We start from the raw sequence: 24,829 nt of genomic DNA on the forward strand, positions 1-24,829 counted from the left end.
ATGAACAACACCAGGATGATGTTCTTAAACGCTGCATTTTCCCAGATCACAGGGAGGGCTGAGGAAACAATGAGTATCTAAGAGAATGGCCCAGTGGAGCCTCAAGTGAGAGTGATGACTGGTGCCTTTATCAACCGAAGCAGCGTTGTCAAGGGAAGGTCTTATACTGCCTTCACCTTTAAGACGTGATGGAAATCCCACTTTTCAAAAGGGAAGTTGAGAAATAAGAACCAAAAGCAAGGATAATTGAAGATTCCTCACAAAAAGGATTAGAGGATTGAGGGGTAAAAGATCAAAAAGACTTAAACTGAAAAGACTCTCAGAACCTCTTGATGGACTGAATCTGTTACTGAGCTGGTGAGTTTCCAGACCCCTCTCATTAAACAGCTTCTAAGTGGGAATTAGGATCAGGAACTGAGGGGATCTTGAAAGTATGGGGGGAAAAAGTGACAGAAGAACTAAAAATTATGACTCAGTTGGGTAATTTTTGCTCAAAAATTCATTCTCTGGGTTTTGACTTGACTCTAATAAAATACGTCTTTGTTTAAGCTTGCAACTCTCCAAAGCAGTTGATATGGATTATTTCACTTGAGCTTTACAACGATCCCGTGAAAGAGGGGCTGGGGAAGCATCTTATTACTATTTTTAAGATAATGAAATTGAGGCACTAGACATCAGGATTCTACCAAACAGGGTCTCAGCTAGTAATAAACGACGTCCAGTGAAAGCCTGCATCAGCGCTGGACGCAGCGCAAGCTGCTTTACCGGGTTTTGTCATGATCAGTCCTGAACCCTTCTAACAACCTTTGCGGTTGGTATTCCCTTCAGCCCAGTCTCTGGAAGCTGGAGAGGCTCAGCGGTTTGTGGCACACGAGGTGTGCAAGACCCGGCGCATCTCAGCCTACCGGAGCTCGTGAAAGCCCAATGTGTGCGTTTCTTCCCACAGCAGGACAGCTTATACCACAGACGTCGGTGGTGATGGTTCAGTCGCTAAGTTGAGTCCGACTCTCTGTGACCCTGTGGACTGTAGCCCACAGTCCAGAGGGTCTGTCCGTGGGATTTCCCAGGCAAGAATCCTGGGGTGGGTTGCCATTTCACAGAGATGGGTAAATGTGACCAGTGAAGGCTTGGTTATCCTTGGAGAGCCAGTGTGTAAACACTCACAAGCGCCCCCTGGGTGCACAACTGGTAACTGGAATAGCAGGATTCAGGCCCGTGGAGCCTGGTTCCAGACTTCCCCTCGCGCTTCTCCGTGGTGCCCATTCACTCTGAACAATAGCCCCGTTGCCTGCAAGGTGCAGGAGACTGAAACCTACCTTTGAATTATCATGTATTAATCTATATGGGAAAGTTATATTTCTAGAAATACACAGAGATGAAAAATACTCATACGATCAGCATTAAAGAACATGAGTTTTGGCTAATGGATTGAGTTCTAAGGGTTTTTTTTTAATTTTTTGCCATGCCATACAGCATGCGGGGTGTTAGTTCTCCAACCAGAGACTGAACCCATTCTTGCTGCTTTGGAGGCATGGAGTCGTAACCACTGGATCACCAGGAAAGTCCCCCCTGCTCTTGTTTTTAATGATGGATCTTATTTCATTGGAGCTATCCACCTTCCTAATTAAAATATTGACTATAAATGGACCAGTGATGAGAATGCATCCTCAACCAGAGTTGTGCCTGATTCCACATCCACGAGAGGACAAATAAGAAGGTTGTAGAGACGTGGTGGTAGATGCGTGTGAAGAGGCACATGCGGGGTGTAGTGATGGATGCATGTGGCTTTGATTCCAGCTCTGCTGCCTGCTGGAGAATGGGAAGGCAACCCACTCCTGGATTCCAGCCTGGAGAATCCCGTGGACAGAGGAGCCTGGTGGGCTACAGTCCATGTGGTCACCAAGAGTCGGACACAGCCGGGTGACTAACACACACACAGTGCCGCCTACTAGCTGCGTGACCTTGGCCAAGTTACTTTCCTCTCCAAGACTCAGTCTGCAACTGAAAGGATGACGTAGTGCTGTTGGAGAGATTAAAGGAGCTGACGCAGGAGAACTGAACAGGATGTAAACCCTCGGTAAGCTGTCAGCCCCTATTCTGGGTACTGTAGACACTCTTCATACACATACAGTGTGGGAAAGCAAATTATAGTCAGAAAGTGGCTTTTACTGGCCAGGGGATGGCATTCAGATGGACTTCAGGAAGAGCTGGTGAGAGGATAGAGAAGCCGACGAGTGCCTGCCTAGCAACTGGATTCAGAAACCCTCCAAATTAATCCCCACCACTGCCAGTGCAGAGGTTTAAGGCACAGACCATTCCAGACTAAATCTTCCTTCCCCACCTACAAGAATAGACTGATGAGCCCACGGTGCTTCAGTTTTCTTATCTGTGACCTGTGGGCCATAGTCATGCTTGCCTCATAGACTAATGCACTGGTAATAGTACTTATTCCGAGTCACATTATTACATATGAGACTTTTTCCACTTGAGGCCAGACATTCAATGCACAGTAGCCAAGTTCTTTCCTGTGGGCAAATTTGGATGCATCCTGACAAAATTATGAAATGCTTTTCCCTTGAAAAATGCTCTATTGACCGTTCTGTGACATATATTTTTCTCTTAAAAAATTAATAATAAAGTCTGGGCCACAGTGTTGATACATCCATGATGTGGTTGGAAGGAAGGGCATTCCTCATGGCAGAAATCAGAAATGGGCTGGCCCTGCCTTTCTTGCAGCTGAGTGCAGACACGGGGCTCAGGGCCCGTCCATCAGACACACGATGTAAGACGCTGAGGCGGGAGGTACATCATGAGGAAGTAGGTGCAGGGCAGCTTCTAGGCTGGCAGGCTAAAGGCCACCTGCACGTCAGAGGCGAAAAGTGTCTCCAGAGCTCCTAAGGGGAAGCTAGTGTGGGATGGGGGTCTGTGCGCTTGCTGGTACAGGGGTGGTTCCACGCCACAGTCCTGGCTTTAATCTGGGTGTGAGTGATTGATGCATGGTCTTCAAATATGATTCCAATAGACCTCTGGGTACTTCCATAAGCCATATAATAATATTTAACTAATTTCTTTTCTGTTAGCTAGTGTAGATTCTGTGACATGCAACTGAGAATCCTGCTGGAACCCTCAATTTTCTGATCGGTGTGTTTAGGGTGGCTGGCTTTCCCCACGTGAACTAGAGAGCTTTCCTTCAGTTTTCAAGTTCTTGGGGGGCATGACCATGTCATTTCTCTCCATCCTCCCACCCCAAGTCCAGTAAGATCTACTACACAGGACAAGGGCTTCCCTATGACTCAGCCGGTAAAGGATCTGCCTGAATTATGGGAGACCTAGGTTCTTTTCGATCCCTAGATCAGGAAGATTCCCTGGAGAAGGGAATGGCTATCCATTCCAGTATTCTTGCCTGGAGCGTTCTATGGATAGAGGAGCCTTGCAGGCTGCTGTCCCTGGGGTTGCAAAGAGTTGGACAAAACTGAGCGACTGACTCTTTCACACAGGGCAAGGATTGGCAAACTTTCTCTGTTAAGGGTCAGATAATAAATATTTTTCTAAAGGAAATCAATCTTGAATATTCATTGGAGGGACTGAAGCTAAGGCTGAAGCTCCAATACTTTGGCCACCTGATGTGAAGAGTTGAGTCATTGGAAAAGACCCTGATGCTGGGAAAGATGGAGGGCAGGAAGAGAAGGGGATGACAGAGGGTGAGATGGTTGGATCGCATCACCAACTCCATGGACATGAGTTTGAGCAAGCTCCAGGAGATGGTGAAGGACAGGGCGTGCTGTCCTGGTGTGCTGCAGTCCATGGGGTTGCAAGGAGTCAGACATGACTGAGCAACTGAACAACAGTAAGTATTCTAGGTTTTGGGGGCCATACAGTCTCTGTCACAAGCGCTCAACTCTGCCATTATAACAGGAAAGGAGCCACAGACAATATCTAAACAAATGGCATGGCTGTATTTTAATAAAACTAATTTACAAAAACCAGCAGTGAGCTAGGTAGCCCTTTGGAGATTACGATGAGCAAAACAGAACCTCCTGAGAGTGGACGTTGAGTCTAGTTTTCGTCTTAGCTTTGACGTTGGTGCCCGAGTCATCCTGAACACATCCGTTCCCTCACTGCACCCATCTTTCCACATACGCCGATGATAAAACAAGGCACACTTGTGTTTCCCCTCACCCAGATCGCTGGAGAGACCGAATGAAGGAACAGATCTCAAAGCACTTTATTAAAAGCTTAACTCAAAAATTATGGAGTATATTATTATAATTATATTTTTGCATGTGTACCTTCTTCTCATGGAGTTCTTTGTTTTATGGGGAGTAAAAGTATAATTATAAAAAAAATTTACAATAAAGAATATAATTATATTTTCACTCCCTATAAAACAAAGAACTCCCTGAGAAGAAGGTCTGTATCTCTTAGCTCTTCTGTTTTCTGGCATAAAACATTTCACAAGTCCACCTTTTATAAATGCTTGTTAAGTAAACAAATAGTTTAGCTCTTGGTTTAGAGGACTTTTTATCGTAGCCTGGTGGCTCAGATGGTAAAGAATCTGCCTGCAATGTAGGAGGCCCGGATCTGATCTCTGTGTCGGAAAGATCCCCTGAAGAAGGGAATGGCTATTCACTCCAAAATTCTTGCCTGGCGAATCCCATGGACAGAAGAGCCTGGAGGGCTACGTACAGTCTATGGGGTCACACAGAGTTGGACATGCCTGAGTGACTAAGCACACACATACACATACATGTAAGTTAATGTTTGAATGATCGCAAATGAACCAAAATGAACAGGTAAGTGTGAAGAGTTTAAATCTGTAAAGCTGTGGCCCCAAACTTAAATGCTTATAGACACCAAGCAAAAAAATAAATAAACTGATGCAAAACCATAAATGAATCGCTGTGAAGTATTGGGAAGTGGTGGGAACGAGAGAAACACACCAGGATGAAGCACGCCCAGTCGGAGGGGATGTCGTGCCCCTGCTCCAATGATGCCGTGTGGGAGTATGGAGTTGCCACTGACAACTTTTCCATTTTTTTCAAGAGAAGCTGAAAATACAGATTTTTAAAGCAAATGTCTCTCATTTTTTTAGACCTCAGCAACGAATCCTCAAGGTTAAAGAATATTGCACCTCTTTCTCGGGCGATTTTGTAGTCTTGTATAATTTCTAGAAGATCTAGATGACAATTATAATTGAAACATAGCAATGTAGGAAATTCTTAGCTTTCATTGCCTTTTGATTCCCCGGTTGTAATGAATGGTCCTTATCACCCATGGCAAAATTTTTGGTCATTTCGATTTTCAATGATGCTTTGATCGTGGTACTATTTCTCTGATGACTTATCCAGTTGCCATGATTGTTAGAAACTGACTTTATACAACTCCCAAGATATCCTCAGGCTTCCTTCTTCAGTTTATTCAGCCCTCAGCTCAGATGTCCCCTACTTAGACAAGCCTTTCCTAAACAGCCTGTCTAAAATAGCACCCACTGGTCTCCTTTTCCTTTTCTGACTGCTTATCAGCCTCTGACATATCATATTTTTTGTTTATGATCTGTCTGCCTCTGCTAGAATGTCAGTTTCTTGAAAGTAGGGATGTCATCTTGTTCGACACAATTCCAGAACACGCTACCACTTCTGACTGCAGAGGCACCTAATAAATCTGTCCAATAAATGAATGAGTGATCCTGTTGATCACTGTTGATGAGTTACTAAGACTTTTTGTTCCCCAAGACACTGGGGGAAAAAAGGCATGTGAGGAAAACAGGCTCCTATTAGCAGCAATCTTAATGACAATCTAAAACTTATTGGGGCTTCCCTGGTGGCTCAGTGGTAAAGAACCTGCCTGCCAATGCAGAAGATGTGGGTTCAATCCTTAGGTCGGGAAGATTCCCTGGAGAAGGAAACTGCAACTCATGTTAGTATACTTGCCTGGAAAATTCCATGAACAGAGGAGCCTGGCAGGCTACGTCCACGGGGTCACAAAAGAGTCAGACACGACTTAGCGACTAAACAACCACAAAACCTACTGACCAATGACTTGTTTTGACATTGTGAAAAATATATAAATTTGTCTAAAGTCAGCCTTTCTCACCATATTTAAGCCCCAATAATTTCCAATAGGCAGTCTCCTGGAAGTGGTTGAGGAGAATTTCACAGTGGCCAGAAGGAAGCTTGAAGATAAATGATTGCAAACTGCTCCAACAAATGACAGGAGGAGATTTGAAGAGCTTGTCATAGATATAGAGATTTTCCATTTTGAAATACTCTTGGAGGGAAAAAAAAAGCTGGAAGTCATTACAAGTTTTAAAGGTGTGAGTAATTCAGGTAAAATAAGAAAAATATTGACTTTTAAAAAAATGACTTCTACTTTCATCTCCTTTGAATTTTCTTTGTTGTCAAAGTGACATTAGTGCACAGAAATAATTTTAGAAGGAAAAAAATCCCAAATACCACCGCGCTGGCACAGTGACTAGCATTTCCCAAGTTTCTTGCCATCTCAAAGTAAGTTTACTAACCTTTCAGACAATCAAAGAGCATCTGATCTTCTGGGGATATTCGACAGATCAGTAACAGCTGCTCACTCTGTGAGCGGCACGTGCCCAGCTGCATTCTTCTGAATCCACGACAATTCTGAGGGTCCCCACGCTGTGTGTCTGACTCCTATATTGCTATCACCGACATCTGACCCAGAATCCTCAGAGAGTACGTCAGAACACGAGGAACGTCCACCCACTGTGGGCCAGACCCTGGGCTGTGTTTGGTGAACACAGTGTCTGTGTTGGAGGGAGCTCAGAGTCGAGTGGAAAAGATCAGAAACATTTTAGACAATTCAGAACAGTTAAAATGGGCAACGGGAAAAGTGCCACATAATTTCTCAATGTATGAGGAAGCTCGTTATTACTACGCCTAGTTTTGTCTCCTTGACAAAGTTCAGTACATTGAGAATGCTGAGTAAATGCTTATTAACGACATAAAGAGGTTTCTCGGGTGGCTCAGTGATAAAGAATCTGGCAAGCAGAAGATGTGGGCTCGATCCCTGGGTTGGGAAGATCCCCTGGAGAAGGAAATAGCAACCCACTCCAGTATTCTTGCCTGGAGAATCCCAGGGACAGAGGAGCCTGGTGGGCTGCAGTCCATGGGGTCGCAAAGAGTCAGATGTAACTTAGCAACGAGACAGTAACACCACCAGTGACATACAGAAGCAGTTTGCTCCCGCCACCGGCGAGGCCGCGCGTCCCTCCCGTGAGAGCCTGACTCCTTCCTCCCACCGGCGAGGCCGCGCGTCCCTCCCGTGAGAGCCTGGGACTCCTTCCTCCCACCGGCGAGGCCGCGCGTCCCTCCCGTGAGAGTCTGGGACTCCATCAGGACACTCACGTCCAGCACTGAGATCGTGTGTCTTCTCCTTATCCTCTGTCATGCTCCCCTCAAGGGAGGGACGGTGTGTGGTCATATTACATCCTCAACATCTAGCCTAGCGTCTGGCACCCGGTCATCAGTTCAGAAGTGTTACGTATCTGCATGAACTTGTGGAAAACAAGATGACCTCAGGGCGAAAGCCTGAGCAAAGCTGGCTATTTCTCCCCGAAGACAAAGACGATAAGAAGGGACACCTACATTCAAAAAAAGACAAGTGAGTTTTCTTCGTGTCCAGAGTAGGGAAAATGCCCCGAAAGGAAATTGGAGTTGGCGGATGGAATCTTGGGAGCCCTTTCCCTCATCCTGAACTCGGTCTTTCTAATTCTTCCACACTTTCTTCTCTGCACTCCCAGCCGTGACGTCTATAACTGTAAAGTGTCGTGCTTGCCTCAGAAAGCTGCGTGACAGAATTTTCTTTTAATTAGCACATTCATAACAGCAACAATAATTCTAATCGTTAATAAGCCGCTCACCCCACTTAGGAACAAACTAAATGGCAAGAAGTCAATGTTAATTTTAAAACACATGTAAACAAGAGTCCAGGAAAGGCCAAACGCAATAACCTTTTGGCATTATTAATGGCAAAGAACTGTTTTCACTAGGCTTGAGAAGTAAAGGCTACAATAATCGTGCCCTGTATTCCTCCACTTACACTTTTCACAAGGGAAATTGATTCTCTGGTGGCTCAGTGGTAAAGAATCCATTTGCCGACGCAGGACATGCTGGTTCCGTCCCTGGTCTTCGAACATCTCCTGGAGTGGGAACTGGCAACCCACCCAGTAGTCTGGCCTGGAAAACCCCATGGACAGAGGAGCCTGGGGGGGCTACAGTCCATAGGGTTGCAAAGAGTTGAACACGACTTAGCGACTCAACAGTAACAACAATGATTTCTTTAAAGACATGTTTCGTCCAAGCACCATAGGCTTCATGAGGGCAGGGCACCTGTCCATGCGGCTCTGAGTCTGCAGACTCTGTGCACTTAGGTATTCAATACATCAAATTGAATGAATGAATTAATCAAACCTCAGAGGTGTGCTAACAGATCTCCTTCAAAAGAACAGAACCCGAGTGCTTCAGAATGTCACAAAAAAAGCCTGGACGCCAGCACCGTTTCTCAAATACAAAACTGGCCCAGCACTGGGGCTACGAAGGTTGAAGTGTTCACTCAAGCATTCCTAAATTTCACTTCAATACAAAATTAATCCCATTGTATCTTGGGTCATCAGGAGAACGGACTTCTCACTGAACACGGCTGCATGAAATCAATGTCTGCACTTGCTTTGTTCTTGTGATTGAGAAGATGCCCAGTAATCAGGGAAAAGGACATGGTTCGGCTTTTTTCATAGAATGCTCCCCACTATCTGGGGGCCTGCACGCTTTCTCAGTTCCCAAGTTTGGAAGAACGGTTGGAGCTCATCTCTGCCGCACCTCACGGTGACACCCCGAAGGCTGGGCAATGCCTGGGGCCACCATCCGTCTGCCTCGCCCGCGACTCCGTGGAGCAGCGTCAGGAGACAGAGCCAGGCCCGCGTGTCAGCGCCGGCCCTCCCGATGGACCCGGGCTGTCTCCGATCATTTCCTCCGCTGCCTTTCATATCACTGAACTGAAACGATCAGGCCTGTCAAGAGCGAGGGCCCCGGATGAAAGGCCAGTGCATTAAGACAGAGCATAATTGCCAGCTTCTGAATTTCTGACATTAATCGTTTTACTGAAAGAAGACAGTGCAGCTCCTCACTCCCTCTCTCTGTCTTTCTCTCTCTCTCTCTGTCTCTCTTTTATTGCCAACTCACAGGAATTATGGGGGGGGGGGAGCGGGTGTTATGGGGGAAAAAACACCCCACCAACCACAAGGTTTGCTAATTAAAAGTAATATGTTTTCCCATTTTTTTGGCAATTTGATAACACAAAACGCTTACTTGGGGGCCACAGGGGGAAACAAACTGAGACAGATAAAAAATGTTTTGCGTTCATCCAAGCACATCTATGTTAATGCGTATTATCCCATTAATGTGCATCAACACCAGGCCTCGGCTCACAATGCGAGCAAGAAGCATACACTTATCATCATTTGATAACATGTTTAATGACAGATTGACGGGAGATTTGCAAATGTGAACTGGCATGAGTGTTGCTAACTTCAGCTTCTGCCGCCGCCTCTGCTATGCCAGCATATTTATGTGCATAATTTGATTTCTCAGCCACACTGTTAGTACATTTTTAATATTAACTATGCACGAACAGACAGCCGAACTTAAGTTGCACTGATGGTTGGAGTTCATTAGATTGAAAAAGACGGGCATGCATGACTAAGATGGAGGGGGCAGTCCGACATCCAAGAAGCAACGCTGAGCAGACACACTCCATCCTCACCAAGTCCAGGCCACACATTTCCTGTTGCCAGAATGAAGGAAGACGTGGAAGAAGGGGAAGGAGAAGGCCCCTGCCCTGGGCATTTGGTCAGAAACTCAATCCAAGGCCAGGAGGTGGCCAGACACGCTGGCGTTCCTCTCACCCCTAACTCATCACAACTCTGCACGCAAGTGCTCAGTGCCTCAACCTGAGCTTTCCAGCCTACTTATTCTTCCCTGGTGGCTCAGAGGATGAAAGAATTCGCCTGCAGATGTAGGAGCCGCAGGTTCGATCCCTGGGTCAGGAAGATCCCCTGGAGAAGGAAATGGCAACCCGCTCTAGTATTCTTGCCTGGAGAATCCCACAGACACGGGAGCCTGGCGGGCTACAGCCCACAGGGTTGCGAAGAGTGGGACACAACTGAAGCGACTGTGCGCGCACGCACGCACGCATGATGCCTAAGACTGTGCATTTTCTAGTTGCATCCTTCAGGCTGGAACTTAGAAGGAATAAATACGAATTGGCTAGTTTGTTTGTATTTGTTGCTGGCACGCACTGCGCCTGGAGTAGGGAGGAGTCGCTGCGGTTCCGAGGCACGCGGATTTGCCTCACTCGCCTGCATAGCCTCACCCCTGCTCAGAAACCAAATTTAGACTCTGGCCGCAGTGAGAACCGCCTGCAGAGGGCGATGTCGAGATGCCCTGAACACTGTATCCCGTGCCCCACACCTGGTTTCTGTGCGGGATTTTCCTTCTAACAGACGCATGTACAGCTGCCCTTTGGGGAGGGTCTGGAGCTTCTGAAGCTGCTTTGCCTGCGTGTGCACCCCCAGCGGCTGCAGAGCTCATATGGCTGGGGACGGTCCTTCACCAATGACTGAGCAAAGCGGTGTCCCAGAGCCCAGCCCTTACTCCAGGGGGCCTAAACTCGGGGGCAGAATAAGCGCCCTAGAGCTCCCCTTGCGTTCAGGCTGAGCCTCGGGCTTTGCCTGGACTCACATCTGCGTCTGGCTTCCCTCCTTCTCTGATGCACTTATCCACTCCCTCACTGGTTTCTCCCGAGAGCCTGTTTCCTAAAAAAAAAAAATCACTTGTCTGGGACCCCCTCCTAAAACCTTGTCCTACTAGACCAGGGGCTGGCAAAGTTCAACCTGTGGGCCTAATCCGGCCCTCCATCTGCTTTTATAAATAAAGTTTTATTGGAACGCAGCCACACCCGCTCTTGTATGTGCTGCTTTTGCTTTGGGATGGAAGAGTTGAGTCGCTGAGATAAACACTGCACAGCCCACAAAGCCTTGGAGATCTATCATCTAATCTTGTGAGGAAGTTTGCCCGCTCTTGTACTAGATCGTGCTTTGGACACATTATCCATTATAATGAATTATAATTAATAACAATTATTATCACACCAAGCTTTTTCTCACCTCAGGAGCTTTGCGTGAGCTATTCCTTTTGCCTGTGGTTCTTATTCCCTGACTTAATGGATGATAGGCTGCTTCTCATTTCTTAGACCTCAGTAGAAACATCATTTCCTCAGAAAGGTCTTCCCTGCCCATCCACCCAAGGTAGCCTTCCCCACCCCCCACCCCTTGCCCTCTATTCTGAACACTTCATCTATGAGGTTCTTGCCTCTATTTAAGGAGTCCTGTCCCCCCCAGTATTACCCACTGGCACATAAGCTCCATGAGGGACAGATGCCTTCTCTGTTTTGCTCGTTTCTGGATCCCAGTGCCTGGCCCAGTAAGCACCCCAAAATACCTACGGCAGAGATGTGGTCCATATATACAGTGGGGTATCCCTCAGCTACTAGAAGGAGCCAAACTGGGCCATTTGTGGAGATGTGGACGGATCTGGAGACTGTTACACAGAATTAAGTTAGAAAAACAAATACTGTATGTTGACACATATATGTGAAATCTAGAACACAGTAGGGATATAGCTTATTTGCAAAGCAGGAAAAGAGGCACAGAGAGCAAGTATACGGATGCCCAGGTGGAAGGAGGGGGGGGGGCCAACTGGGAGATCGGGACTGACCACAAACACCGCCACGCATAGAACAGCTAACTAACAGGACCCACCGTGCAGCACCGGGAGTTCTACTGAACGCTCGGTAGTGACCTGAACGGGAAGGAATCCCAAAGAGGAGATATATGTGTACATGTAGCTGATTCACTTTGGTGTACAGCAGAAACTAATACAACATTGTAAAGCAACTATACCCCAATAAAAATTAATAACAAAAGAAAAAATGTGCTGATTGAATGATGAGGAAGAATGGCAAATATTCAATAGGCTGCACCTATTCCAGCTGGATTTAGACATCAGGTGCTCGGTTTAGATGGTGCTGGGTAATTCCAACTTCGTTTTGAATCCTTACTCCCAAAGTGATGGGAACATATTTTATGCTTAAGCTGTATTAGTGCCTGGACATTTATAACCTCTGGTATTAATGTGCTTGTTTTGCCACATTATATAATGGGAGGTCACTTTATGTGATAAGCTGTAATTTTTGAATTTTATGATATAAATTGACCTGCTTCAAGAACCTGGATATAAAAAGCCTTGCTGTCAAGGGATCAAGTTTTACTCTGTTAATGGTTTAATTAGTGCATTAATTTCATAAAGATTTTGTTGAGGGTTTAATATGTGCAGGCTCCATGTCTGTGGTCTTCAAGGAACTTCCTGGTAAGGAAAGAAATGCACATTCCCACACATATTCATCTGTGATCCATTCTCTATGGGTAGCAGCCAGAGTGATTTTTAGGAGTGCCAGCTGGGTCATGCGATTCCCTTAACCACCGGCCCACCCACAATGAACTCAGAATAATCTAATCTCGTAACCATAGCCTGCACTATTGGGTCTGTGCTAAACACTCACACTTGTCTGACCCTGAGATCACGGACTTCCAGCAACAGGGTCCTTCTTTCAGTTTCCCCCAGCATTCCAGCTCCCACTGGCCTCAGGGCCTTTGCACTTGTCCTCCCTGTCTAAAACCCTCTTCGTTTCGGTGCTGGCTCCCTCAGTCTTCCATGCCTCAGTTCTTCCCTCTCGAAGAGGTCTTTCTGCAGCAGCCCCCAGAGTAAACCAGCACCACCACTCCCCAGGCGCTCAGCGCTTTATTTTCCTCGTGGATCTGACGCGACCTTGCTTATTAATTTGTTTCCTGGTTTTTATCTTTCTCCTCCTATAATATCTGCCAGGGGAAGGAAAATGCCATCTATTCCCTGCTGTACCCTTGGAGTCCAGCGTAGTGCCAGACACAAAGACAGGCACAGACACAGAAGATCAGAGCATCATAAATGTAATAAAGGAGACAAAACAGGGTGATGAGAAAAGGACATGCGAAGGGCTGGGTGGCTTTAGAGTCAGAGATGGCGAACTGTGGCCTGCGGGCCACACCTAGCCGCCTGTTTCTGTGGGCCCCAGAAACTAAGAATAGTTTTTACATTGTTAATTTTTAAAATCTGTATTTATTCATTTTTAATGACATGGCATGACCCAGCTGCCACTTCTAAAAATCACTCTGGCTGCCACCCACAGAGAATGGACCACAGATCAATATGTGTGGGAATGTGCGTTTCTTTCCTTACCAGGAAGCTCCTTGAAGACCACAGACATGGAGCCTGCACGTATTAATCCTCAACAACACTGTGTTCCATAGTGGCTGCACAAATTTACGTTCCTGCCAACAGTGTTTCAGGATTCCCTTTTCTCCATACCCTCTCCAGCATTTGTTATTTGTAGACTTTTTGATGATGGCCATTCTGACCAGTGTGAAGAAGAACCTCGTTGTAGCTTTTTAAAGTTTATTTTTAATCGGAGGACACTTGCTTTACAATGTTGTGTTGGTTGCTGCTGTACAGCAACTTGAATCAGCTCTACGCACACATATATCCCCTGCTCTTGCGCGTCCCTCCCACCCCCACCCCACACCTCTAGGTCAACACGGAGCGCTGAGCTGAGCTCCCTGTGTTACCTAGCAGCTTCCTGCTAGCCGTCTATTTTAGGCATGGTAGTAAAAAGTCCAAAGAAGAATGCTATTTCATGACCCATAAAAGGTATATTAAATTCAAATTTCAGTGTCCACTGATAAAGTTGTATTAGAACATAGCCACGCATACGCACACACCTAAAACCTGAAAACCTGCTGCCGTTCTCACACTACAACGGCAGCTTGCGTTGTCGTGACAGAGACTCTATGGCTACAACACTGAAAATATCTTCTCTCTGGCCCTTTAGAAAAAGTTTGCTGACTCCTGATTTAGATAGATTTTCAGGAAGGAGTCCTTAAAGAAGACGACGTTCAAGTTGAATTTAAGGGACGAGAATGACGAATATAAGGTTCAGGAAGATGATGTTTGACATCCCAAGAGAGAAGAAGCACTCACAACATGGTCAGCCTTCTTATTACAATATAAGCTTTTAATTAGGACTTTTAATCTGGCAGTGGGGTGCTGGGCAGACTGGCACGAAGTGGTGAGCAGAGCTGAGAAGGTTGACAGGCGTCCTCTGCCACAGTCCTAGTGAGAGACAGGCTGTCCTGCTAACCCAACTGCTGCGGAGACTGAGCTGGAAGGGCTGACGTGGGCAAAGCACTGGAGAGGCCCTGCAGGCACAAACAGGGACGAGACGCAGGGGCTGGGGGAAAGGGGAGAGAAGAGGGGTCGCAGGCTGAGAGCCTGCGAGAACAGCGGGGCCACTCACTGTCACTTCCGATCGGAAAGATGAGCAGATGTTGGGACGGTGAAAAGCTGGCCTGGGTCAAGCTTGAATAAGATAAGCTGGATTCAGGGTCATTCCGCCACGTCCCCGACACTGATCACAAGCCCTTGGGGCTGACCAGTCTCAGGCCAAACTGAAGCGTGCGGAGTCCACCTGTGTTTCTAGGAGCTTGCATCTGACCTCGACCAGAGAGCATCCCATTCTCCCAGTCATGGGCATCTCTTCAAGGGGACGTGAGCCCACAAGCCAGCTCAACACAACCTCCACAGCTGACTGGAACTCTTGGGAAACAGGAACTCTTTCCACTGAAACCCCTTACTATTTTTTTTTTAAGAAATAACTCTAGAGCTGGTCCAGACAGTCTTGTCACTTGCCTGAAGGGGAAGACAACAAGGAGGAACTCGAAGCTGAAAGACCAAGTCCTGATGACTCGTCTCCATTGCCCCTAGGCTTCATCTGTGCACAACACCGACTCTGTCCTTGAATGAGCCAGGAAATTCCTTGTTTCACTTAATTAAGTTTGACCTGGTTTGCAGTCAATTATAAACAAGAGATTTTGATAAACACAATTTGGAGGTAACATGCTGAGCAGTTTTAACTATTGCTTCCCAAGCAATTATACAGCCCATCTTTTCAAAGTCAAGGAAGGTGTTAAGCTAAGGGGAAGACCTATTCCCCTGACTGCCAGTCAAGGCTCTTCATACAGGAAATTCTTCCTGATATAGTAGAAACTACTGAGTTGCTACTGTCTACCCCTTTTAAGTGATCTCAGCGGAGTCACGCAAGCTTCCAGGCCACCTGCTTTTCCTGGATTCTTGTCCTCCCTTCTGTTGCCCCTGTACTTTAGCTTCGGTTCTCTCTTCAGCCCCTCTGATGGGTGATCCGCAGTCTTGCCATCTTGGTTTGACTCAATTTTGTACATCAAGCGGCCTTTCCAGGTGCCTCAGTGGTAAAGAATCCAGCTGCAACGCAGGACACGCAGGCTGCAATGCAGGAGACAGGGGTTTGATCCCTGGGTTGGGAAGAACCCCTGGAGTTGAAAATGGCAACCCATTCCAGTATTCTTGCCTGAAGAATCCCATGGACAGAGGAGCCTGGAGGGCTACCGTCCGTGGGGTCACAAAGAGTCGGACGTGACAGAGCACTCAGCATGGCCGTGGTGTGCATACCAAGCTGGAGTCTACCTAATGGGTCCTGCTGCTTCCTCACCCAGGACAGAGCATGAGGCAGGCTCAAAGACCGAGTTAAAATCAACAAGAGCAAACACTTGTTAGAGTACTTACAACATGCCAGGTTAGTGCAGAAAGCAGGGGTTCTCAGACTGTGGCCCTTGGACCGCGTCGCTGTATCAGCTGGGAACTTGTTCAGTCACCAAATAGTGTCCAGCTCCTTGTGGCCCCACGGACTGCAGCACGCCAGCCTTCCCTGTCCTCCACCATCTCCCGGAGTTTGCTCAAACTCGTGTTCATTTAGTCGATGATGCCATCCAAGTATCTCCCCCTCTGGAGCTTGTTAGAAATTCAAATTATCTGGCTCTACCTAAGCACTACTGAGTCTGACTCTGGGGAAGGGACTCAGCCATCTGAGGGTTTTTAACAATCCTCCCACCCTCTGCCTACAATTCTGATACACACTCAAGTTTGAAAACCACTGGCCTAAAGCATCAGTTAGATTACCTTTTTCAACGATTTTCTTGACTCCCAAGGGAGGAGAGTTATGCCCATTTTATAGATGAAGAGACTCATCTTAGAGTGATTAGGACATTTGCTCTTACTGCTAGTAAGTGGTAGGCCTGGATTCAACCCGGGCCTGGCCCACAAACCTCTTCCACGCTCCCCAGCAAAGGAGGATGTAGCCCCTCAGCATCTGTATTCCTGAGCAGAGCGCCTGGCTCCCACTCCAGGGGCTGGCAGAAGTGCTGCCTCAGATTCACGTCTCCTGTCACCGTTTTGCTGACTCCTAGCAATGGCACCCCACTCCAGCACTCTTGCCTGGAAAATCCCATGGATGGAGGAGCCTGGTGGGCTGCAGTCCATGGGGTTGCTAAGAGTCGGACACAACTGAAGCGACTTAGCAGCAGTAGCAGTGAACCTTAGGACACATTTCTCAACCTCCAGAACTTTCCACTTAAAAAAAAGGCAGCCACAGAACCGAATTCCAACTGATCCCCAGCTCAGGTCCACTGAGATCCTAGAGACGGCTCAGTAGGTGGAAGAATGTGATTGTCGGCTCACAGCCTCCACTCTGGAAAGTCACCTGCCCCTTCCAAGTCCCCGTTTTTTGTGCCCTACGTTTCTTCCCGGTTAATATCGTGTGGTTACAGACGCCACTTTGCTTGCAGTGATTTATAAGCAATCGCTAATGTTCAGTTGTAATTTCCCATTTCAGATGCGAAAATGGCTCATCATGTTCACCACAAGGGCCTCTCTACAATGATGTATAATTTAAAAATTAACACAAGGACAGAGGAGACTCTGCAGTTTTGAACTGGGAACTCAGAGATTCAGAGGTTAAAACTTGATAAGGTGAGCTCAAGGAATTAGATGCGTTATTAAAGCAAATGCCTTGGTTCCTGACTTCAGAGATTTTCCTAGCATCTTTCAGTTCACTTGGACTTGTCGAAGTGCAAGCCCACGGATGGTATCTTTATATTAGGGTATTCCCCCCGTCCCCCATTGTTAGGCACATTCTCTAATTCCTGACACAGACCTTTCTGATATAAATATGCTGTTGGAAAGCAAGCAAAGCAGAAAAAATAAAATCAATGCTGAATTGCCAGTAGGGGCCAGAGAGTCCTGAATGTCAAGACCGACAAGAGCTTATGGCAATTCTCTGGGGAAAACCCATGGCCGCATTGACAGTTGTACTGGCTCTGGGTTGAGACGGACCCAGAAGACTCTGGAAAGTAGAATATGCGGAAGGCCCATTCCCAGGAGAGGGGACAGTAACAAGGACAGAGGTAGGGAAGGAAAAAGTCAGGACAAGAGAAAGCGGTGAGTTGGTGCAAGAAGAAAGATACAATGCTTCTGCATGTGTAACACTCGAAATGCTTTGGTGCTTAATTTGGTTCCACCATTCACGGCCTTTGTGACCGAACTGTCTCCCGGTCTGCTCCAGCATCAAGTGGTTACAATTATGGATTGCAAATTTATTGACATTTGACATCTACATCAGCCTTCCTCTGATCAACAGAACTCTTTGCCGCCAAACTGAATAATTACAGAAGATTTCAGCAGTCACGGGGATGCCAAAAAGGTCGTTAAATCATCTTGAAAAAACAATGTGTTCCTCCGTTTCATCTCGCCAGTAAATCTCCCGTCGAAGTCGGGACCACCTAGTGTTGATGGGCTGAGGAGGGGGCTGCCGAATTACAGAATGGAGAGAGGAATTAAATTAGGATTGAAAAATAGGAAGGCAAGCACAGCAGGGGCCTTTCGTTTGTGTTTCATGATTCCTAGAGAAGCAGACAGATAGTGGTTTACTTTTATCAAAATGGATTCGTCCCGGCAAACGGGAGGCGATAGCAAGCTTGGGAGCTGAGGGCGGTCTGGGGGAGATAGGGAGGAGCAGCTTCCCCAGGTCCTCGGAGGCCCGCTGGGGGTCTCACAATGGGAAGCCTGTGGGGTCTGTCCTGAGGCCCTCCGGGTGGGTCTTCTTCGCCCGATTCCTTTCTCCTTCCTAAGCAAGCATGCTCCTGAGGGCCCGGACCCCCGGCCTTGCCAGCCCCTCTCCAGAAGCCCTGCTCCCTGTCCCCACTGCAGTCAGATCGCTGGTCTCCCCTTCTATCTGCGTCCCTCTCATTTCTTCCACGGCGTAGCCGGAGCGATCTTTCCGAAAGAGAAAGTAGATCATGCCACTTGCTGCTTTAACTCCCTCCAGCGGCTTTCTGCTGGGCTCAAGGGGGGAAAAACACAACCCACGGTTCTGAGGATTTTCTGCAAAGTCCTCCCGGACTTCGTGCCCCCTCGGCGGTGCCCTGACGCATGCCCACCCCCAGCTGTCAGTGCCCCCATTCCTCTGAACAGACCCCCAGCCCCTCTTCCTGTTTTCCCGCCTGGGATGTGCCGCCTTCAATCCGTCACGTGTCCGGCGCTGCCCAACCTCCCGTCTCCTTCCCCCGACCCTCCGCCCCTGTTTAAAGCATGTGGCCTATCCTAGGCCCCCACGCTGCCCCGTGTTTCTTGGTGGCCCCTCGTTCTAAGAAATTGTTGACTTTTTGTTTTGTGCTCAATACATGTTAGCCATTAGGATTGTTATCTACCTGAGTCTTCTAAGTGAGGGCTTCCCTGGTGGCTCAGATGGCAAAGAATCTGCTTGCAATGCAGGAGACCCAGGTTCCATCCCTGGGTTGAGAAGATCCTCTGGAGAAGGGAATGATTACCCACTCCAGCTTTCTAGCCTGGAAAATTCCCTGGACAGAGGAGCCTGGTGGGCCACAGTCCGGGGGGTCGCAGAGTCGGACAGGACCGAGCGACTGACTTTCACTCACTGATAAAGGCGGAGCCCTGGACTTCGACCTGAGCCAGGTCACGGACACAAAGCTGACGCCCCTCTCTAAGGTCCTGCAGGGCGGGGCTGCTGCGGCGGAACGCATCACCCACACACTCCACAAACGCCCAAGCACTTCAAGGAAGGACACTGCCCTTGGGCACCTGCCTGTCCGCGGCTCACTAGACAAAGCTGACCCATCCAGGCCGAGGCCGCCGTCTGAACATCCTCCAGGCTCTGCCTGCTCGGCCGTGTCTCTCCAGCTCATTCCTGGGCCAGGCCCCCTTCGCGCTGAGGGATGTGCATTTTCCGGGACGAGCACACATACTCTCTCTCGCGAGGCTTCACTCTCGCTGTTCCTTCTCCCCTCAGGACTCCCCCGCCTGGCAGGTGTCCCCTGGTCGCCCCAGCTCAGCCTGCTCTCTGCTCGTGGCCAGACTCCCCCAGCCCTGGGGCCCACCGGTCCAGCACGCTCTCCGGGGCGGCGCCGAGCTTCGGGGAGGGCTCTGTCTCTGTGACTGGCAGCTCTGGTCCCTGCCCGGCTCAACAGGCTGCCCCATCCCAACCCCAGCCACGGCCCCCAGCACACGACAGGCCTTTACTCTTCAGTGACTGTCTCCAACTTTGTCTTTCCCTGTTCCTGAGACAGGACTTGTGACTCGGTTCCAGCACATTCTAACTGTCCTGGTTGCTGTTATGATTCCAGCTGTTAGACAATTTCATGTGTCTTTAATTCTAGGGATGCTGTGTTTTAACACGGATGAAAGATACCCTCTTTAATTCTATGTGCCTGATACTGTACCAGGAGGATTCTTCAGTTCAGTTCAGTCGCGTCCGACTCTTTGCGACCCCATGAATTGCAGCACGCCAGGCCTCCCTGTCCATCACCAACTCCTGGAGTTCACCCAATCTCATGTCCATCGAGTTGGTGATGCCATCCAGCCATCTCATCCTCTCTCGTCCACTTCTCTTCCTGCCCCCAATCCCTCCCAGCATCAGAGTCTTTTCCAATGAGTCAACTCTTAGCATGAGATGGCCAAAATATTGGAGTTTCAGCTTTAGCATCATTCCTTCCAAAGAAATCCCAGGCCTGATCTCCTTCAGAATGGACTGGTTGGATCTCCTTGCAGTCCAAGGGACTCTCAAGAGTCTTCTTCAACACCAAAGTTCAAAAGCATCAATTCTTAGTAGGTTTTAAAAGAGGCTAACTTTATAATGGGGTTTCCCAGGTGGCTCAGAAGGTAAAGAATCTGCCTACAATGCAGAAGATGTGGGTTTGATCCCTGGGTTGGGAAGATCCCCTGGAGAAGGGAATGGCAACTCACTCCAGTACTCTTGCCTGGGAAATCCCATGGACAAGGAGTCTGGCGGGCTGCAGTCCCTGGGGTCGCATGGCTGAGCGACGGACACTTCCGCACGCAAACTCATGACGTGGTCTCAGGCCGGCCTATGTGCAGCCGCTTGACAGAAGAGGCTGCCGAGGGCCAGAGAAGCGACGTGACCTGCCCCTGGTCTCTCAGCTGAAAAGTGGAGACCTGGTCCCGAGGCCCAGCTCAGCAGTTCAGGGCCCACGTTCCTCCCTGCTGAGCTCTGCCTTGGGCTCCTTCACAAGACTTCTAGACATCAGGAAGCCTCCATCATCTGAGATTTTGTGACAGTCCTTCCCTCGGCTTCCAAAGTCCTCCCCCCGCTTTTCATCCTCCTGCATTTCTGGGATGATGGGGTCCCGCTTGGTCTTTGACTGCTAAACCAGAGCAAAAACACCATCCAGGAGGGGCCCGTCTCCATGGTTACTACACACCAGAGGATCCACAGGAAGGCCGCAAAGGGGGACGTGGAGGCTGCAGCAAAGGGGTGGGGGGGTCATAAACAATTAAACACGACAAGATCCGCTGGTGAACAAAAATAGAATTATTTGACTGTGAAATCGAGTAATGTAGCATTGAAAATAACATAACCTGAAACATCATTTTTTTCCTCCATAGATGAAAAAAGTACCAGATACAACCATGCACGTTGAAAGTGCCAGTTTTCTGGAGGGCCCGAGTGGTAGGGAGTTGTCTATGTCAAAGATTTGAGCTTTTGAGATATTTAAACTTTTTTTTTCTTTTTGCCCATTCGTCTTCTCTTCCATACAAATGAGTTACGGACGGGATTCACATCTCACACTTGGGTGTAGCACCTGGCAGAATTTAACCCAGGGGATCCCTGAAAGGTGATGGGAGAGTTTTTAATCTAAGAGGCCAGCTTGAGGGAGATGGTCCTTTGTCCACACCTAATTTCTAGCTCCGCCGCATGCTGGCTGTATGAGACCACCGATCACTCGCCCTCTCTGAGAGCTGGTTTCCTCCCTTGTAAGCTGGGCGCAGTCAGCGGTCTTTCTTCAGAGAGCTTAGGGTTAAGAGGAATTGAGGTCGTGTACACGAAGGGCGTAGCACAACAGCTGTAAATGCTCCATAAATGTTAATCCTCTGTCCCTGCCTACTGACACCAGGGACAAAAGTGAGTGGCCACACGAAGGCAGGCACTGTTTCTAGCTTTCCTCTTAACCCCACAAATCAGCGACGGCATCATCAACGCATCATTTGCACTGAAATGCATGGGGCACCAAGGCAGACCTTCCCACCTACGTGTGACGACGCAGCCACGGGGAGGCCGGACTGCTGGGAATGGAGATGTTCCAGGGAGCTGGTGGCAGGGAGAGGAAGGGAGAGTCAGAGGGGAAGACGGCCTCCCCTCCAGGGCCCAAACACCGCCCAGCACTGTCATCTCCCCGCACAGCTGCTGTGCCTCCATCTGTCCTGTGGTCTCTCATATCTCTAAATCAAATGGCACAGTCCACCTCATCCTGATTTAAGCTTTAAGTAAACAAAAGAGGATTTTTTTTTTTTTTTAGGTAGGTGATCAAGAGAGGAGAGGAACACACCCTTGTTCAGTGGGCCAGACCCGGTGCTGAGCGCCGCCCGGAATGTGCGCTGTTCTACCGGATCCCGGACTCAAGCTGAGACCGGAAGGGAGCTGCGCTGACTGCTCCCATCCGGGCCAGCCTCCCTGATCAATCCGCACGCCCATTCTTTTCACAAGTCTTCACAGCACCGCTGGAGAATGAGCCCAAGAGAAGGGCCCTCTGTGCCTAAAGATATCATACCCTTCCTACCAGTCAAAAGCAAAGAGATAAAGAGCACTCTAGATAGAACATCCACCAGCACTTTCTGCAGCGCCCTGGACTCCTGGGCTTTGGGAAGTGAGTGTCCTTAACAGCAGGACCAAGTTCTCTAAAACCCTGGCGTGTGACACGCGCCCGGGGCTCGCGGCCTCCCCATCTCCTGCCAGGTGAGCCTGGATTTAACAGGAGAACACGACATGCAGAGATTTCCCGCAAACTCCTGCTCTTTTGAAGGAAGAGACAGGAAAGGCAACCCCGGCACGCCAAACCCTCTTCTATTTCGGTACCCTTGACGCATTCTGTTATCTCTGTGGCCTCCATGTCTGTTAACAAACTGCCCTGCGATGCTGGCAGGGCGTGGCGCGAGACCGATTTAAAACCCCTGCATTGCTAAAACTGCACTGTTCTTCATCACGTTGAGTCATTTTTATGTGAAGTGTCAAGCTCCCTAACAAATAACTCCTGCCAGACAAATCAAGTTCCTCGTCTTAGAGCTGCGGCTAAATAGTTTATAGCTTTAATCTGCTCACCGAGGTGTGCAGTCTATGACAGTAATTATAAATGCAAGGAGAAATTATAGCTGAATGCTTTAACTGCATTAGGAGCTGTTTGATGAACAATCATGAGCGCCTGCTCATTTCCAACAATAGAGGGCAAGTTGGTGTCAATGCATTAGAAAGATTTCAGTTCTGCATGGCTTTTTCTCTCATTTACCACGGAATGTCACTTGTCTCCTATAAAGTAGAAAAAAAGCACCATGGAACGCTTTAAACTTGATCGTTAAAAAAAAAAAGACAAAGAGAAATGCAGGAGAAAACTGTTTACCGTGATGACTTCTGTTTTTTTTTTTTTTTCTTCTGTTTGCTTGGCAGCAGGTTCAGTTTCAAATTAGTTCGTTAAAGGTAACTGCTTGTTTACTTACTAGGGGCCTTAAAAAAACCCCACCTCAAGCCATTTTTGAAAAACCTTTACAGAGAAAGACTTCTTTCAATGAAGGGCAAGTTCAAGACCCGCCCGGGCAGAGGCGCCCGTGACGGTGTGTGTCCCTCTGCTAGATCTGACCCTCTGTCTGTAGCTACCTAAGCTAATGACACAATTTAGCTCCTTATTTTCCTCTCCTCACTTTTGCAGAAAGACGTTTTTAATTTAGCTGAAGAATTACACAAATGTATTTTAAAGACATAAATCCATATAAAAAATATGAGCTAATTAAAACATTGCACTCCCTGTCGCTCATGGATTTTCAATTTAGTGAAAGAAAAAAGAATTGCATCTGGTTAAATGAAAAGATGATACTGATGGCAGATTGGAGTAAATGAAAAATAATGTTACTCTATATTAAAGCACCAAATTATACCCGTCAGGACAGAGCATTCAGAAGTCCAAATGAGGGGGAAAGTGCAACGAAGGCGGAGATGCATCGATGCAAAAGAGGGGTTAAGCCAGAGCGCGCAGAGGAAATGAAAATGTGACCGGAGGGGACGCGTTTGTTTCTTGCTGCTTTAGAAACGCTGAGGTCTCAAGCCTAGCCCTGTTTCAGATTTCACATCTTGCTTCCCCAAAATGAGAGTCAAGATGAGGATTAAAAATAATAGCAATTCTCACATAGTTATTTTCCCTGGGATTTAGATCATTTCTTGGTGAGATGCTCCACAGTGAATGTATCATTACTTGACTGAACAAGGAAATTACGTGAAAGAGGGTGAGGATGTGTGGGTTCTTCCCCAGGTTGGTCCCTAGCTCCTGAAGCTGTGGTTTATATCTGGAGCCTCCCGGAGGCTGAGGCAAGCTCTTATCATCTCTGCACGCGTATGCCACACTTCATAGACTTTTTTTCTGAGCTGCTGGATGGATTCCTGGGCTTGGGTAGCACCTGGAAACCGTCAAGCATGATGGAGGAGAAGCCAAGATGCAGGAGAAACGTGATGAGAGCCGGGCCATCCTGGGCTCGAATCTTACACTGTGTTCTTAGGCAAATCACAGACGCCTCTGAGCTTTTGGCAAAATCAGGATGATCTGAATACCCATGCCCGGCTCATAGAAAGAGGCCAACAGGTCTCAGCTGTCATTGCTGTTATTATCATTAAATAGTAGGTCAGCATTTCCTTGGGCTTCCCAGGTGGCTCAGTGGTAAAGAATTCACCTGCCAAGCAGGAGACACAGATTTGATGCCTGGGTTGGGAAGATCCCCTGGAGAAGGAAATGGCAGCCCACTCCAGTACTCTTGCCTGGAGAATTCCATGGACAGAGGAGCCTGGGGGGCTACAGTCCATGGGGTCATAAAGAGTCGGACACAACTTAAGGACTAAACAACGTTTCCTTGGGGCACTGGCCTAGGTGTCAAGTGGCTCAACCCGGGAATACTCTATAAGTTCTGTGCTCTTTGGGCAAGGCTGAAGAATGTGATGGGGCCCTCGAGATGTTGCCTAGAACTAACTCTTCTTGTGGACCTACTATGCGCCAGGGTTTATGGAAAAGAAATGCATACTTTTACTTGATTCTCATGGTTTTCCTCTAGAGGAGAATTCTGTCCATGTTTCAAAGACACAGAAGTGGGGCACATCTTAGAGACGGTGGGGGAGTTAGGGCTTGAGTGCAGCCCTGCAGGCCCGGACTCACGCTGGTCTGTCCCACCGTCCCCTCCTCCGCTGCCCCCAGGACCGGCCCCTCCTGTGCGCTCCGTTC

General features: G+C 48.1%; 1 protein-coding gene across 3 annotated transcripts in view; it reads right to left on the minus strand.

The window, feature by feature from the left end:
• The window catches only part of TSHZ2 (teashirt zinc finger homeobox 2), a 489,244-nt gene that overhangs the window by 167,851 nt on the left and 296,564 nt on the right, over nt 1-24,829 (minus strand). Inside the window, exon 3 of one of the 3 annotated variants that reach the window (XM_070381015.1) lies at nt 13,743-17,850. The exons of the other annotated variants lie outside the window; for them this stretch is intronic. Within the exon in view, the coding sequence (XP_070237116.1) occupies nt 17,825-17,850 (26 nt within the window). The 3' untranslated portion in view covers nt 13,743-17,824. Of the gene's footprint in view, nt 1-13,742; nt 17,851-24,829 lie in introns of those variants that run through there. 3 annotated transcript variants of the gene reach the window in all.

The sequence above is a fragment of the Bos mutus genome, chromosome 13 (assembly GCF_027580195.1).
Source record: "Bos mutus isolate GX-2022 chromosome 13, NWIPB_WYAK_1.1, whole genome shotgun sequence".
Classification (NCBI taxonomy): Eukaryota; Metazoa; Chordata; class Mammalia; order Artiodactyla; family Bovidae; genus Bos; species Bos mutus.